General features: G+C 42.0%; 1 protein-coding gene across 5 annotated transcripts in view; it reads right to left on the minus strand.

Annotated features, from left to right (window-relative positions):
* LDLRAD3 (low density lipoprotein receptor class A domain containing 3) overlaps positions 1–18,614 on the minus strand; it is a 120,690-nt gene that overhangs the window by 56,492 nt on the left and 45,584 nt on the right. For all 5 annotated transcript variants that reach the window (XM_048307979.1, XM_048307978.1, XM_048307977.1 and 2 more), the window contains exon 2: positions 16,053–16,199. In XM_048307979.1, the coding sequence (XP_048163936.1) occupies positions 16,053–16,140 (88 nt within the window). In that variant the 5' untranslated portion in view covers positions 16,141–16,199. The remainder of the gene's footprint in view (positions 1–16,052; positions 16,200–18,614) is intronic.

The raw sequence follows: 18,614 nt of genomic DNA on the forward strand, positions 1-18,614 counted from the left end.
AACCACAGACTGAAAAACAAACAAGAAACTAAACACCTTCAAATTATTTCTAAGTTGCCCTTTCATACAGTCCACTAATTTTATTTTTTTTAACTGGAGGGAAGGAAAAAATAAACAAAACCCAAATGCAATTCTCTACATTTGCAACGGACATGATATACACACAAACCAATCCCAATTCAAACATACACTTGCATTAGAGACCCTAGAAACACAAAAGAGCATTTCAACCACCATGGTGATTGACTAGTCGCTCAGTCAGTCACGAGACTCAAGTCTTGCTCCCAAACAGAACTTAGTTTTCCAAGTTAAAATTCCAGCCACAAAATGCATTTTTCATATGCTGTACATAAATGCAGAAAAAATGAGAAACCAGTAATAGCTTGGTCCAAGTCACGTCCCCTGACTCTGGAGAACTCCACTGAGGAATTTCAGCTTTCTTTTCAATTTGACATCCTTCTTGTCCTCTGGCATAGTTTTCCCAAGGTTTTCAAGCAAGTGTTTTTTGGTCACTGCTCATAAAGTTCCTATGGAAAGCACAATCATTTCTTCCATAGCAGAAACCTTACCTTCCCATTCTGCAGGATCTCTGCAAATACCCTAAATATGAAGGGGCTATCATTTTCTTCAGGTCTTTGGCACCTTAACAAGTAACAGATATGTATACCAGGATCATGACAGCCTATAGCAAATTCAAGTCACATGCTGCACTATCCCAGCATTCCTCTGCAATTCCTACTCCCATTACATGACTGTTACAAAAAGAGTTTTCCTCCCCTTTGCTCATCATTGTCTTCTACTGCACAGGTTTCAAGTTTTCAGGCAGATCTGTATGTGAGAAGCTTTATGTTTATCTAATAGCAGCTATCTGTTTGGCTATTTTGGTGATTTCAGCCTCAATAAGCTTTCAAGGACAGCACTGTCTTTGCAATCTATATTCTTCTTTGTTACGCTTGGTTGAAATGGGCTCAGGGTAATCAAGAATTACAGGGATATCAGGAAATGACAGAAGAGAAGTGGAAAAGGACACAGGCGCGTGTGGATGGTTTGACCTTATTTAGCCAAGGTATTATAACCAGCTACAGGAAAGGGAACAGAGGAAGTTGGTTGTTTTTAAAGGACAGGCAAGTCCCCCTGAACCCATGTCTCCAGAAAGGAAGAAACTGAGAGACCACACATTGGACAGGAAGGGGTAAAATACAGCAAGAAACCACAGAGCAAGTTACAAAACTGTGGCTAAAGAAAGGCTACCCAAATACAGATGCAGACTGAATTCAATATAGCAAGTACAAAGAACACCCCAAAAAATTGCCATTCAACCAGTTTGCGAGCCTATGGCAGAAAGGATCAATTCACTCCAGTTCCACCCTTCATTTGCTACCTACTCATGGCAGAAGTGACCCAGGACTGGAAGATTAACATAAATCTGTACTTACATTACACAAAAGGGAATTTCCATGGTATTTAAAAAGAGGTGTCAGTGAACTACCATGAACTTGAGGAGCCTCCTGTGACTCCATTACCCATGGGAAGAAATTGCTCTTCACTAAAATATTCTTATCTCTTAAAATTCAAACATGAAGCAAATGGTGAAGATGGTGGCAGAGAGCTGCTGGCCACAGTACAAGCTTGCCAAATGTTCCCTCCAGGTTGCTTTGCTAAAGTTCAAAAATACTATTTTGGCACTTGTACGTGCGAGTGCGTGAAGTGGCTCCTTATGCTACACAGAAACCAATCCTCCCACCGTCTTCTTTCAAAGCTCTAAAAAAAATACTAACTTCCCATCAGGACCAGCAGTACACTCCACAAAGGATGTGACAGTTTGCAGGCACAGCTCTACAGCAGTAACAGAAAAACATCTTGCTATCTTTACGATCCCAAGTGTGAAACAGTACTATTTTTAAAAAAGTATAATCCATTTTATTACTTCTCAGCAGAGAGGCACAATAGCAGGGGAAAAGAAATCAGATTTGGCACATACTGTGTAAAACCTTATACTGTATACAGACAACCCTCTTGAATAAAAGCAATTTTGATATTCATGGCTACAATGACTTGGAACCTGACTAGAAGGTTACAACTGATCTGCGATGGGCAGATGATTTTTCTTTTCAGAGATGGAGCAGCAAAGACATCAAACGCATTCTGTAATTAACAGTATTAACTATAAGTTTAACAAGACCAAGTGCAAGGTGCTGCACCTGGGTCAAGGAAAACTCTGGTGTCAAGCCGGGCTGAAGGGTGAATGGACTGAGAGCAGCCCTGCCAAGAAGGACTTGGGGATTCTGGTGGATGAGACTGGACATAACCCAGCAAAATGTGTACTTGTGGCCCAGAAAGCCAAATGCATCCTGGACCGCATTCGAAGCAGTGAGGCCAGCAGGGCAAGGGACGGGATTCTGCCCCTTTACTCTGTCCTTGTGAGACCCCTGGAGTGCTGCATCCAGCTCTGGGGTTCTCAGCACAGGAGGGACATTGACCTGTTAGAGGGAGTCCAGAAAATGGACCAGAGGGCTGGAGCACCTCTCCTATGAGACAAGGCCGAGAGAGTCAGGGTTGTTCAGCCTGGAGAAGAGAAGGCTCCGGGGTGACCTTACTGTGACCTTTCTGTAGCTGAAGGGGATCTGCAAGAAAGCTGGAGATGGACTATTTACAAGCACATGTGGTGATAGGACTTAAGCTGAAAGAGAGTAGTAGATTTAGACTGGATACAAGGAAGAAATTCTTTACTGTGAGGGTAGCGAGGCACTGGAACAGGCTGCTCAGAGAAGTTGTGGATGCCTCATGCCTGGAAGTGTTCAAGGCCAGGCTGGATGGGGTTCTGAGCAATCTGGTCTAGTTGAAGGTGTCCCTGCACATGGCAGGGGGGTTGGAACCACATGATCTTTAAGGTCCCTCCCAAACCAGACCATTCTGTGATTTTATGACTGCGTTACTGCTGAGCCAGCTAATCTACACCTCAAGCATTTCACAGCTATAGTGAACTGGGCACTTATTACTGCATGCAGCATGCAAAGAGAGCACACAATGGGCACCCCACACGATGTGGCCAGTAGACAAGCCTAGTTCCTTCTTTTAACTTTACAAAAATTTCTATTTTAAAATGTTTCTCAATTATTTTGAAATCTGAAGTGAGGAAACAGGATGTAGCAGATACAAGAGTCGACATTTTGTGACAAAATACAGATAGAAGTAATCTGCACAGCACTTGAGCATCTTTGAACTCAAATTGTTACCTTAGAACCTCTCCAAGTAGCAATCAAGCAAAGTAACTTTATGCTGCTTCACAGCTACACATCTCAACTCAACAACAGATAATGATTTATTCAGCTAATCAAAACTTGATTACTTGCATGCGACAAGAGCAGCTCTCCAGACAGAAACCACTGTGTGCAGATGCTGCATTACTGCAAAGCCATTGGTATTTTCCTGACTTTGATAATCAACAGCCTTAAACTTCTCTGCTGTTGTTAATTTAGGTAAGGGATGCCACAGGCACATCAGACAGCACTGTAAAACCACATTCTTTTTATGACTGCATGGCGAGATGCAGCATTTCAGTGAAGGCTTTATGTAAAGGAGATAAAGGTTTTAACTTTAATTTACAAAGAAGGATTGATTTGACAACACTATGTAACACAAGCAGGATGGCACCAGGATATGATTCCTTTTACCCCAAGAACTGATATAAACCCTAACCCTGTTAACACTTACAGTTATTTTGGGTTAGTTAACTGCTGTTTGGACCCTACAGTATTTTCAGTTCTGTTCCCAATGGGAAAGCCACTGTTACTTGCAGTCACTCAGCTGCATTAGCACTGAAGGCAAATGCATCATTTGTTGGCTCACAGAGCTCTGGAACAGGGTCATCTTGCAGAACAACACAGAGAAGTTTCACTTCCTCTGCTTGCTTTTTCCTATCAAGAAAAAAGCTGGCACTTATATTCCCAGTATAAAACACACCCAACAGTCCACTATGCCAGAACTTCTCCAATTCAAAACAAAACAACTATTTAATTTAATGAGTTATGATACAAAACACAGCCAACTGCAGAGTGTTCATTCCACCTACAAAAAGCCCTTGGGTCACTCGTGACTTTGCTCCCTGTTTAACCAGGCAGGTGAAAGAGTTGCTACTCTTAAACTGCTAATGCAAACACAGAGAAAAAGAGCCTAAAATGTGCTTTATTTTAAAGGAAGCAATTTTATGGTTTTTTAAGTAGTGAAATTAGCCCAGTAGGAAGCACCAGGGGTTGCCTCCAACACAATAAACTATCACCCATTAACAAGAGTAATATTTACACTACAGTTAGCAGAGAAAAAGGCCAATGCTAAAGCAAAAAAAGCCAAGGGAGACTGCTGCCATGAAGAGTAAATGGCTTCCTTCTAAAAGGGTGAAAAAAGAAAGCACTTCAGAGCTGAATTACTATGAGTCAGTGGCCTTTACCTCTTGCCAGACAGTAAGGCCCTAAAGTAATCTTTCATGGTCTAGGAGTCTATGTTTTAGTCCTTCAAAATCATCACAAAGCAGACAAGATGTCAGAAGAGAGCACAGACAAAAACCTTGGATTTCAGACATTCAGTGAAGCAGTTTCTCACTAAGAGAAGTATTTGAGAAGTTACTACTCACTAAACAACCTGAACAATAACACCATACTAAAGGACAAAGTATGCACAATTTCAGAGTTGTGAAGTTACTCAGGATGCAAACAAGCAGGACAGAGTACCACGCTTAAGGCACTTCAGTAGCAGTGCTCCTCAGAACATCTGTGTGTCTGATGGGCTACAATACCTCACTCCATTCTGAGACACTACCGACCTGTTCTTTTTCTTTCAGTTGTGCCACTGATTCCATCCAACTGTTAAACCTGTCCAATTCCAAGCTCTCCAGCTGGGTTATTTACTGACCCCCATCAAGAGGATTAAATAATTAGCACCACAAACCCTCTTGATCTCCCTGCATAAAAAGCTATCAAACATAAGCAGCTATCGCATTTGCCCTTACTCATGTGTAATTGAGCTTCAAATGAAACATTCACCATGGTCACTTAATTACAAATCTTATTATAACTACTAAGTATTTGGTTGCTTAATCACGAGTAAAAACAAGAGCTAATTCCAGTTTGACATTCCAAGTTTGAGAGCCACTGGAGTAAGTGGCAAAAAGATCAGCAGCTGCCTTGCAGCATCTTCCCAATTAATGCAGATGCTCATTTCATGCATTGTTTAATATTCAGCTTTGCTTAAGAATTCTGATGTTTTTTACCTACCTGCAAGAAATATTCCAGGTCAGCCAGGAGATGACAGGAAGCAGCAAGAAACACAGAAGGAGACTTAAACGCACTCAGTGATTATGAGATGTGACTAGAAGTCCAGACATTTTCTATGTATAGATGTGCAACTACTACAAAACATACAACTACTTTTATTGAGAAATTCCTAGCTTTCTGCTATATATTCTAGTTATCTAGAAAAAGAAAAGAGGTATTAATGTCATTAGATTTTTATACAAATTGTTACTGGATTATAAGTAAGAATGAGACACCTAAAGATTGGTTTTGTACAGTTTTCTATGATTGTTGTTTGCACAACACCTGACAGCCTGAAATCCTAGCACATGACAATGCTTACTCCATTAATACGCAAAATCTACTTTGACTGCAGCTTTTCATTGCCATGATCTTTTCAGGATGCTAATTCTGGTAGAATGTGTCTCTCTTCCTAAGTTGAAGCCCTGCTGTTAAATCTTCTCCTTCCATATATTAACACACCCCCCACCAAAAGTAGCCAATATAAAAAATAATCCCTGTGTATAGTCCTGTAAGGGATTCACCTAGAAGGGATCCATCTAGAAGAGGCAAGGGGATCTTTGGCAAAGACCGGCCAACTCAGTGAGCAGGCTTTAAACTGAAGGACTCAGGGTGTGAGGTTCAAAGTGGCAACACTCACTACACCACATCCAGCAGGGGAATAAACCAGGCCAACCACAGCAACAAAAAATGTTCCTTATCTGCCTCCCAAGATGAGATACAGAAGGAAAACCATCTCAGGGGTGTCTGTGGCTTTGGTACATCCTCCTGCACCCCTTCCTCCAGGGAAACCTGCAGGAATAACTACCTCTCTGAAATGCCTGTAGACCAACACACACAGGATGGGGAAAAACCAGGCAGAATGAGAGGTCTGTGTGCACGATGTCACTGCAGTTACAGAGACATGGTGGGACAGCTCACATGACTGGAACGCTGTCAGGGATGGCTACGACCTTTTTAGGAGAGACAGACCAGCAAGGGGAGGTGGTGGAACTGCTCTTTATGTGAGAGAGCAGCTGGGCTCTATCGAGCTCTGCCTCAGGCTGGGTGAAGAACAAGACAAGAGCTGATGGGTAAGAGCTCAGGGACAATGTGGGTGACACTGCTGTGGGTGTTTGCTAGAGGCCACCCTGTCAGGAAGAGGAAGTCAATGAGGAATTCTCCCATCAGCTGGAAGCAGCCTCACAGTCACAGGCTCTGGTGTTCATGGGGAACTCCTGCCCTGATCTCTGCTGGAAAAACAACTCGTGGGCACACAGGAGCCCAGGAGGTTCCTGCACAGCACTGATGGTAACATTTTGACACAGGTGGTGGAGGATCCATCGAGGAGAGGTGTGCTGCTGGACCTTGCACTGACAAACAAGGAAGGACTGGCTGGGGGTGTGAAGACTGGGGGCAGCCTTGACTGCAGTGACCATGAGACCATGGAATTCAAGATCCTGAGTGGAGAAAGTCAGCAGTAACTAGAATTACAGCCTGGACTACATGAGAGCTAACTTTGGCATCCTCAAGGCCAAAGGAATCTGGAGGAAGAATCGTACGAGTTATGGCCCTAGAAGGTAGGAGGATCCAAGAGAGTTGGTTAATACTCAAGTAACGTTTCCTTCAACCTCAAGATTGTTTGATTTCTTATTCATAGGGATGCAAAAGGGGGCAGGTGCATCCCTATGAATAAAAAAAAATCAAGCAAAGGGGGCAGAAGACCTGCATGAATAAGCGAGGAGCTTCTGGCAAATTTCAAACAAAAAGAAATATTCTGGAAGGTGGAGAAGGGGACAAGCCACTTGGGAGGAACATAGGAACACTGTCAGAGTAGACAGGGAAGCGACAAGAAAGCTAAGGTCCATTTAGAATTAACTGGCAATGGATGTCAAGGACACCAAGAAGGGTTTCTTCAAGTACATCAGTAGCAAAAGGAAGATGAGGGAAAATCTGGGCCCCCCCATTTGGGAATGAGGTGGAGACCCTGGTGACAGAGAACACAGAGACAGCTGAGATACTGAATGCATTTTTGCTTCAGTCTTTACTAAGGCCAGCCCTCGGGAATCCCAAACCATGGAGGCAAGAGAGAAAGTCTGGAGAAAAATTTACTTTGCCTTGGCTGGGGAAGAACAGGTTAGAGATCAGGCAAACCTGACACCCACAAATCCATGGGCCCCAATGGGATGCACCGACACATGTTGAAAGACGCTATTGTGAAGCCACTCTCCATCATCTCTGAAAGATCATGGAGAACAGGAGAGGTACCTGAGGACTGGACGAAAGCCAATTCCTCTCTACCTTGCCCTGGTGAAGCTGTGTTGGGAGTACTCTGTCCAGAGCTAGTGCTGGTCAGAGAAGTTCTCAAGTCTTCTTCTCTGGAGATATTAAAAAGGCACCTGAACATGATCCTGTGCAATTGGCTCCAGGTGAACCTGCTATAGCGGGGGGTTTGACTATGACCTTCAGAAATCCCTTCCAATTCCAATCATTCTGTGATACTGAGATTCTGTGATTCCTTACAATCTTGTTTTCTCTGTAAGCATTTAAAATGCACTAGATGGAGATGTAGTGTAAGGCAGGGCACCACAAAGGTAGACAGTTAGTCCTGTTTACAAGGAAAGTCAAACTCCCAGATCATACTCTCAAAAAACACCACAAGCCTCACAGTTCCACCTTTCATGTAGATTTTAGCACTACTCAGAGCTATGAAGTATTCAATTTGCTGTAATTATACTAGTTATTTTAATGTACTGCTTTTATATTTATGCCTTTACCTTACTCATTGTGCCTGTATCACCCTCTTTCATGCTTACAGGGGATTACAGAGCACTTCAAATCCATCAGTATTTGACAACTAGCTTCATTGTTTGTATCAACCTTTCATCTGTCTTGGGACACATCCATTTGCAGCAGAGGCTTGTCATCACCTCCACAACTACACACAGACAATGACCAAAGCTCACAGCCACCTAAACCTCTGGTAAGTACTGTGAACCTTATCACAGCCACTCCACACTTCCCAAAGTAGTAAACAGAGATTTGATGAACTAAAGACTACAAATTCAGGTCTAATACTTTTGAATCGTTTTACAATCATAAGGTTGTAACAAAATCTTCAGATGTGAAAAAGTGGTCTTGATGCTGGAGTTCCCCTTTTAGGATTTTTTGGGTTTATTTAGGGTTTTTTTTAAGTGCCAGGTCACTAAATCACTTACTTGCAAATAAGCAACTAATGAATACTTATCTTCTCCAAAATGTAGTGAGTTTTGATACAAGTCCACTTCACAGCTATTTAGCTCACACTACTATATGCTGTTTACTAGCAAGACAGAATACAACTTACCAGCAATGAGGACTTCTCAACGCTAAAAATGCACCTGGCTAGCAGCTACAGACTGCAACAGCTGAGATTGCCTTCACCTTTACACATGATGGGGCAGTCCAAAAACTTGTTGCAGGTATGCAAGGCTGAATCTTAATCCCAGGAATCTGAAAACATTTCTTGAAAATATCACCCTGCCCCTCATTTTCTGTAGAATTATCCCTTGTCTACACCTGGCTTTAACTGATGCTTCAGAATAATTTTCTGGGGCTACTGAATATTAATTCCATGTCAGTAATCTTTACTGATGGGTAGGATTAGTCCTGCCCAAGTCTTGGCCCACTGCTGTGTTTCTAGATCTCAAGTGGTTTAGACAACCCCTTCTGAATTGGGCAGACATTTCTTTTTAACAAAACACTGCATCTCATTCTTCAGTGCACTGAGCTCTGTTGAACTGAAAGCCTAGTATTTGAAAGGATAGGAGCCAGAGTTACTTTGTGCTCTTTGCTCCTGTACACGAAAGCCATTCATTAGACTGACCCTGCTGAGTGGTTAAATCCAAGCAAAATGTCTTCAGCTGTAATAACTGTACTATCATAACAAGCACGCATTAAATAGCTTATAAAGATTGCAGAACTCATTGTCTCTACTAGACCTTTTTTCTCTGTCTTTTAAAGTGGCTACTAAAGCTGGTTACTTATTCTTAGCAGTGTGGAAGTTAGGATTTTGACTGCTCTCACAGCAAACTGTAATGCAAGGAGAGGACACACATCTAAATTCAGACTGCCACCAGAATGATTTAGGTTGTTAGTAATGACCCTTTAGTAATAAATTTTGCCTTTGCCTCCATTATAATTTTGGGACTTACAAAGTGAAAAGCATGGATACTTAATGTGCCTTAGTATATCAACTTGTGAGCTTCCTGTAGAGCAGACTCAAAGCATAATCTCGATTGAGGGCAAACTCCATGATTTATGTTTTTTTTTTTTTTTTTTTTTTTTTAAAGCATTGAACAGCAACAAATCTAAAAGCCACCTCCTGAAATATACCCTACATCAAAGAGGGCAGGACAAGGCAGTCTGACAGCTCTCATTTGAGGCTTCCAAGCATATGACATGGCTTTGAAGCTCTTGCAGTCCCCACTCAATCCACCTCCTCCCTACTGCAGCCCGTGCCAGCCAGTGTAGGAGTTCTTGCACTCAAGAGCTTCTCCAATGACAGACCAACTTCCTCAGACATGACTTTGGTTTCAGTGGGATTTTTTTCTTTTTTTAAATACTTTACAGCTCTCAGATGCAGTTGTTAAAAAACTACCTCTTTTGTAGAAACTGAATGCTGAAACTGAAAATTAAGCCAGTCAAAATTCACCTGAAGAAAACCTAGCTAATCTGTCTTTGTTCTCTAAGAGTTTCAGTTTCCCAGATGAAAGGGTTTAGAGCACAGGAAAACATTCTTCACATGATCTAGGAAACCCGGGCTACTAATTGCAGAGCGGAAGTTTCATCTGGCACTCCCCTGCAAAGACTTTCTCTCTCCTCCGCCGCCGTGTGAAACTGATCGTGACAAACCCGCGGCCCCGCCGCTCCTCAGCGGGGGGAGCTCCAACGCCTGTTGCAAGTGAACACCAGAGGGAGCAGTAAACATCTCTCTGGTAAGAAAGCTTTATATTGGAGATGTCAAACATAAGGAAAATAAGGTATAGCAAACCACAGGGAAACTTAAAAATGGTTACTGTGGGCTGCAATTTCAAAGTGCAATATACTGCTAATCCAGGTTGAGTCTCCATCAGTGCAGAGACAACGAAGATTTAGAGCAAGTGTGCAGATACAAATACTTTGAATGATGCAGGCTTAGCTGTGCCACATCTCCCAGCCCAGCACTCCACACCCTGACGACACCAGATTTATAAAATCTTCTGAGACTATAAGCATTTATACAAAACCTTGTGTGCATTTAGATAGACTAAATGGAAATGCAAACATACTCAACATAGAAAGACAGATACAGAATGGAATGTGACAAAATAGGTCGTGTTTATTATATATAAACACACAGTTCCAAATCTACAGGGTAAAAGCAAGAACATAGTTAAGAGACACACAAGAGAAGATTAAATCAAAGATTAATATGCCAACATATCAGCAATGAACAAGTAATTACAGGACTATCTCAAATATTATTCAACTAACCTGACAAAGACAGTTAAAAATGCTGGCAAAACCAGCAATAGAAGCATGATCGCAACCATAACCAGAAAACATTCCCATCTCACACCTTCATCCTTGCACAATGGCACTCAGCCTACCAGGTGCAGGAGTTCTGAGGGTATTTGTCACCAGGACTCTGGCTTCAGCAGGGGTGCCAAGGGCTTCAATTCCCTGACACAGAAACAGAAATGCTCTTACCAGATCTACTAGACACCTGGATTAAACAGATTTCTCAGATTGCCCAAATATGAGTCACAGTGTTCAGGACCATGAGAGTTAGCCTGCTGCTATGAAGCTGCAGAAAAGCTTGGCTCACCACACCATGCTGAGTGCAACTCAGGACTGCAGGTATTATAAAACTTTCAGTTCTGATTGCACTGGGTTCCCTGCAAGCACAAGTGTCTCAGGCAAAGAGACAAAACTGACCTTTAGTGGAAGCCTGCTTGGCAGGTGGCTTCAATACCTGTCTGGGGAATCCTAGTTATAATGGACCATTTTCACGCAGCACTTCATTTAATAAAGACATTCTTCCCCATGGAGGAGACTTGCTCTGTCTGAAGGATGATCAGAGCAAGGTTTGATGACGATGGATTGCTGGTGATGAAATGAGCTCTTTATTACCACAGTTCTGGATGTCCCTAGAGACCAGCTCTTGCTAGCCAGCCCAGGAGTGTTTTGGCAGCACATCCTTACAAGCATGGATGATGCCCCATTGTTCAGACACCTATACAACCCAGTCACAACTTCTAGCATTGACTCAGAAACCTGCTTTACCTTTACGTTTGTATTGAATGAGCAGCGGTGACAACCGGAAACAGAAACAAGAGAGACAGAGGTTTCAGACATGAGAACACACTGCCCCAAGGCTATCCTTGCATACAGGTTTTTTCTAGCCCACTCTTTAGCCCTTGGATTAACAGAGCTAGTCACTGATTCACTGTGTGCCACTATTTGCTCATAGCTGAACATACAAATTTGGCATCTCTCAGAAGAGCAATGAAGGAAAATCTAGACTCCTGGGTACTTGGTGTGTCTCTAATTCTGGCTGCTGTCATGCCAGGCACTTAGTGTGGATGATGTGCCATGCTCCGAATCCCCACCATCTGCTCCTTGTTAGCTGACAAAGGCAGCACATGCCATCTCCCCACTAGCTGCTGCTCATTAGTGACAAAAGCCATTCTGTGTTCACAATGTTCTCTCTGTAATAATCTAATACAAAGGTGTACAAAGAGCAAAGGAAAGAGGAAACAGAGATAACAGAGTAAATTAGCAGCTTAACTAAGAATATTAGCGCACTCTGAAATCTCAAGATGAGAATCCTTCCAAGAGCGAGATGCAGGTCTTGGCTTCAAAGGAATAGGTTGGCAGGTAGGTATAAAAGTCAGCACTAGAGATAATTAATTTACCTCAAAACGTTTCAAAACATGCAAGCACATATTTCTAGGCTTCTTCCATTCAGGCTCTCTGTTTTGGAAAATTTTGGATCTTCCATATCTGGTAACAGAAAGAACTGAGTGCTGACAGCATGCAGCTCCCAACCCGACCACGGCAAGCACTAACCCCAGCTATCTGTAATGCCTGGTGTGCAAGCAGAGGAGGATTTAGGATCTATGCAATCCCTCCAAGCTTCACAGGGAAGTCCTGTTGGTTAAGATTCTGTGTTTGTTAAGAAGAGCCTCAGCTTCCTTTAAAAATCATTCACACAGGTGTAAAGCAGTAGTAATACCAATACTTCAAAGAAACATGCATGACAGGTACTGGACTACACAGGCTAAGGAGCAATCCAGCCGATGAGAACCAGAAGACAAGGGGATTAACTACAAAGCAGTTCTCCATTGGGAGATACACTGATGATAGCACATTACTCAAACTACAGAGAACTGGAAGTACTCACAAAACATTCACATTGATATGGTAAACTAATCCTTTTCGAGCTCAATTATTGGCCTGCAGGAAAAAAAAAAGCAAGGTTGTTCTTCAAGAAGTGGTTCTTATTTACAACAATGAGAAGTCACTGTCTCAGCTTATTCCCTCCCTTCCATGCCTTTCCTCGACCCTCCTGCCCAGATAAAACCAGGTAACATTTTTCAGTCATCACATCACCATGAGTGAAGGCAAGGGTATGAGAAATGTTCTGTGCACTACGTAGCACAAAGACAGCTGGCATGGGAAGCGTTAAGGTAAGGGTAAGGGTACAGAGGAAGCATGGAAGATGACAGATGGTATGTGGGCACGTGGGTTCTGACAAGTGTGGGAGATGAAGAGAAAGGCCACAAGCAAAGTGACGTGGTTAACAGAGATGGTCCTGCAGAAGAGGAGACAGAAAAGGGACAAAAGCAAGACAGGAAAGAGGTAAGACAAGGATGGACAATGTGCAGGTAATTCTGCTTTGCATCTTATTTCCTCCTCACAGCCAGACCATCACTTTTCTACTTGCTGACCACAAAAAATGAGAACCAGACCCTGAGTTCAAAGTTTTCCTGTTTAAATGGGGACAGACAGGATGAGATGCTACAGCAACAGAATTGATAAACTATGGTTGAATGTGGATGTCCAACAGTAAGACAAACCAAAAGAGAAAGACTTTCCACATAACCACACACGTCTGCAGGACTACTTCCTCATGGGCATGCCAAAACACAGCGTACTCATCTTCACAACAAACAAACCCTGTAACCAAACTCTTACACACAGACATTTTTAAGCAAGGTTAACACTTCTCAATGTGAAATAGTTACTTGAGGAGGAATCACAGACAAAGCAGCTTAAAGTACAGCTGTGAGTAGTGACACACTGGGAACTTAGCCACCTCATGTTGCTAATGCAACTCCTATGGCTTTGTGTTCACCATCAACAGCTCAGCTACTGCAAAGCAAAATCACAGCAGAAACAAAGGACTCTAATTTCGCTGCAAGGTAAGCTCTAGGAAGTAGAGCCCTATTCCAGTGGAAGGAAAGTAACAAAGTTTAGCTTAAGATGATTTAAAAAATAAAATTTTGTATGTATAGGGCTGCTTTTCAACACTTTTTTCTCTGAGCTAGGAACAAATCTGACCCCAGATTTGGTCTGTATAAGCCCATCCAACTTTTGATTACTTTATAATATAAAAGACTGGTTGGAAACATTACAAATGTGGAGATTCAAACGAGCACTACCTCCATTCTGTTTTGACTTATCTGACCTGTTAACAGTAGGCCAGCATAGGATTCAAATCGATTGCTCTCCCTGCAAGTCTCTTTTGTATGCTAATTTTACATTTGTGAGGGCGATCCAATAGCAGATAGATGTATGGCAAGAGGAAAGAACAGTCTAATTATCTCCATCAATTTGTGCAGGATCAAAAGGATGCTCCTCCAGAAACTGTCAGCCAATCAAGCTGGATAAAAGTACTTGAAAAAAACCCAGGAAGGACCGTTCCGCAGCAACTTAAAATTCATAGCTGCAGCACAGCCTACATCATTGAGGTTTATTTGAGTCTGTGGTGACAAGAACAGCTTTTATGAACTGCCATTTACAGCTATTTATATTTTATTGTCAGTTACTATGTTTATTACTGTCTGTAATTCACCAGACCAAACTGATTTTGGTAAGGAAATTTTTGAACGGAGTCAGAAAGCATATTTTCCTGTTACTGATTCCTGAGTAAATACTCAGTCCAGCTTTCATTAAGAAAATCTTCATAAACATCATCTAATTGTATCAAATGAAAGAAAATTTATGCAAGGCAGACAATGACAACATTCTTAGAGACACAAAAACTCCTGGTGTGTATCCTAATAATACAAAGAAGTACCATCAATCAGCTTGTTTTAAGAAGTAGAAAAAGCACACCAAAAGTCATGCCAGCAGTCTGCTCAGGAGCAAAGTAACGAGGAACCTGAGTCACACAGTTGTTGTCATCAGGAACATCTCACTGAAAAGTACAGGCTGAACTTAAGATATTTTTATTCTTGCCAAAGCTGCCACTGATATAATTTCTGCTAGGGTTTAAACAGATATGCATGACACTGATCAAGCCTTGTAACAGGCCTATCCTTTAATGTTAACATTTAAGTGTGAAAAAAAATTAAACTAACCTGTCTTCAATGTTGCAACACAAGCCTGATGATTTATAAAGACTGCAAAGCATTAGATGCTTCATACAGATACTTTTAATTCTTTAGAAAGTGAAAAAGCTCACTGGCTGAAAGCAAAACTACACATGGAGATTTACACAGCACAGTTATTAAAGCCCCTTTATTTAAAGGCGATGGATTACTGGGGTTAAAGAAAAGGAATCAAATTTAAAAAGCAAGAGCATTTAACAACACACTATCTCTAGTCAGATAATTTGAAAAAAGCTCTTATTTTTTCCTTCTGCTCCATAAGCAAGGCTAATGCTGTCTTAGAAGTATCCTGGGAAAGGTAAGCTTCTTATAAATTCAGTTTAAGTGTAATGAAAATCTCTGTAAAGTACACACATAAAGAAACCACATTTGCCACATGAAAACCAGTAACGTCTCAGAAATTTCTCAGCTGCTCTAGAATCACATGAAATTTTACTTCTTTCACTCTCAACTGGATTTCAAATCACAGCATTATGCTACAGCATAATTTTGCTGTCTCGTTAACACGTGTAGGCTAGAAAGTATCATGTTATGGCTGAGTAACATTAACTAAATCTTACTTAATGCTAAGAAAAAGATGAAACAGATGAGAACCAGGTCAGACTTTTTTAGCTCTCTAGAATACAAGTTCTAACTTAAAAACACCAATTAGCAAATTATTTTAGCCTATTTTTTAGAAAGTTATTATTAAAGTTCATAGAGTTCATTTTGATTGGGGAGAACAAAAATCACAGGATACAGTCAACAATTCTAAAATGAAAGGAACTAGGTTTGATGGCAGTGAAGGTCAGCTTATAGCACTAGACCAGTGTGCTGAAGCAGTACATGCAGGATCCCTAAAAATCACAGAGCATCACTCTTATATTGGAAGAATTGTAAGTCAAGTCCATCTCAATTTATCCATCTGTTCGGGCACCTCCCCAGGTGCTGTAATAAAATTGGACACTGAAGAACACTAAAGACCTGAAACAATAAAGCCTGTGTGTATTTTTCAACAAGATCTAAATGAGGAAAGCGGCAGCAGCTTTGCTCCTTCTCTAACACACACTACAGAACACAGCAGTAACACTAGTTAGCCAAGGCCTGTGATACAAAGCATGATAAGGCCACAGCAATGGTCACTTACGGCATTCCTTCTCATCACTGTCATCAAAGCAGTCCGGCAGCCCATCACACTGCCAGGCCCCGGGGATACAGCGTCCATTACTGCACATGAAGTTTCCAGGAATGTTGCATTCATTCGTGAAGTTATTCCCAGGCAACAGTTGGCTGTCTGCAACAAACGAAAGAGAGGTAAGTTTATTGAGGATTTAACAAAGGCAGCACAGAGCGAGATGCTTATCAGTAGTTGAATGAAGATGAAACAAATGGACCCTGACCCTCGTTATTTTGTCATTATCCTATCAGTATCCCGAGTATGGTACTTGCTAGCACTTTCTTTTTCCTAAATTCTCATTTTATCTGTTCTCCATTCTCACACTCTATTTTGCAGATTTCCTTTTGCTATTTTCTTTCTAAGAACACACATGCGGCCTCTATGTATACTCAGGTCAAAGCAATGTTTGTTTAAAAAAAATTCTCTCCTCTTCACAGGGTCAGTCTAAACAGAAGTAAAACAGATGAGGCTACATCCTCCCATGAACTCAGTTCTATCCTCCCATGCTTTTGTCAGATCGGTTCTTAGCTTGCAGAATACTTTGTTGTTGTTCTTGTTAGCCAAGGGCTGTGCACAAGGTAACACACTGACATTCGTACCAGGTTTTCAATTAAGTTTTAAACACAGTGCTGCTGATCAAAGTCAGAATTGAGCTTCTTGGTGTTCATACAGTCCCCTAGCATACATCTGTCCACAGGCTAGTAAGGCAGCTGGCACACTGAGTCTGCCAGTAGCAGGATACTGGAAATCAAGAGAACAGTGAGAAAAAGAAATCTAGAGCTTTGCCTTCAACGTTAAACACAGCACTACTCAGTCATTTTAATCTACTCTTTGTAGATTAAATTTTTTCTCACTTTGTGCATTGTTTTTTGGAATGCAGGTATCACAGAAACACAAACTTCAGTGAAGGAAGGATAATGACACTCAAACGCTTTAATAAGCATAAAAATGGCATGACCTGTCACAGAGCTGGGGGGAAGCTACAAGACAAGGCAGAGAGTAAGAAAAATAGTATCCTTCCCCTTGTCTTCTTGTCATAGTCCAGACTAGTCCCAGGCAACATGCACTTGAGTAGGCAAAAATCCTGGAAATACAAACCTTCCCAGGTAAGGATGGAGGTGTCATAGAAACATCCTCCCTGCCAACCTGCATACCCTCATGGTTCAGAACCAGGAAGAACAAACAAAGCTGACACAAAGCTTAACCATTTACTTATCATTTATCTGTTTTGACAATAAGCACATTATTTTTGGAACTCTGGGGGAAGTTTTTGGAACTGAAGAGCTGTGGTTGGTTCTGCCCAACCTACTGCCCAACCCCTACACCATGTTGCTTCCTGTTGCTCTTTGAGTCCAACTCCTTCCTCTCCCAGGAAAGCCTGAACACCAAGGGCAAGGAAAACCATTATGAACACAACATGGAGAGTGCCCCATTCTTCAGTGCTGCACAGGGCACAGAGCAGATCACAACTATCAGGATAAGAAGTTTCAGGTAAGACCTTCTTCCTAGCATTCCTGAAGTCCCTGGGAGGAATTTGCTTTCTACAGGCATCTTTGGAGAACACATGTACCAAAATAATAAGCTTTATAGCATGATTAGTGCATGAGGCTTTTCAGAAACTCCTGAATCAGCCAGATGTAGCCAGTTCCCTTCCTCCCCCACAACATATCAAAATGCTCCATCCATGACACAGGCAAAACTGCTAAGATTCACATCACTACTTCAAAAGACACAAGAGGAATGCTTCAGGGAGGTAGGCTCTTTACGCCTATGTCTGTCTCAAACAATGTATTCCCTTTCAAAGGCTATTTCTTGCAAATGGCTGACTTTCCTGGGGATGTTTCAAGAATGTACCAGCACAGAGCAGATGCCTTAATGGAAATTTGCCCTGAGCTGTTAAAAAGATAATGTAGTTCAGAAAAAAAAGGTGGAAATAAGGTCTTCTGAGGCAACGGGGCAATCTGAGCCACTGTCCACACACCCAGAGCTACCTGTAACTCTCCTGCTGTAGCACCTTAAAGAGAGAGAGTGATGGCCACCAAGAAGCATGCCCAGGCATGTGGCTGGTAATTAGACATCTTTTAGGAGTGTCATTCAAACCTCAGTTTCATTCCCTGCATCATTGTTCTTCCCACGGAGATAACAGCAGGTTTGTTCTCGACACTGTTACAGCCTACAGCACACTGGAACAAGCTCAGCTCCAGCCCAGCCAGGCAGGACCCTCACTGCTCCCAGCAGCTCCTGGGGAAATGCTACACCCCAACTTTGCCTTGTGCCTGAGTCCCTGAATTTAAAGCAGCAATGGCAACAGTTTATCCTTGGCTACTCCTGCCATGAAGCACTGAACGGATACGGTGCTCGTCAATAAGCACCCCCAGGCTAGTGCAGCCTTACAGCATCACTGTTAACCGAGTTCTGCACTTCTATGTTCAACCAGCGAGGGCTTCGTTGTTGCTTATGGCGTTTTTCCCCCTTACAACAGTAATTGAACACATTCAGATCAGTCTTTGTATCACTGACATGTACTTGCTA

The sequence above is a fragment of the Corvus hawaiiensis genome, chromosome 6 (assembly GCF_020740725.1).
Source record: "Corvus hawaiiensis isolate bCorHaw1 chromosome 6, bCorHaw1.pri.cur, whole genome shotgun sequence".
Taxonomy (NCBI): domain Eukaryota; kingdom Metazoa; phylum Chordata; class Aves; order Passeriformes; family Corvidae; genus Corvus; species Corvus hawaiiensis.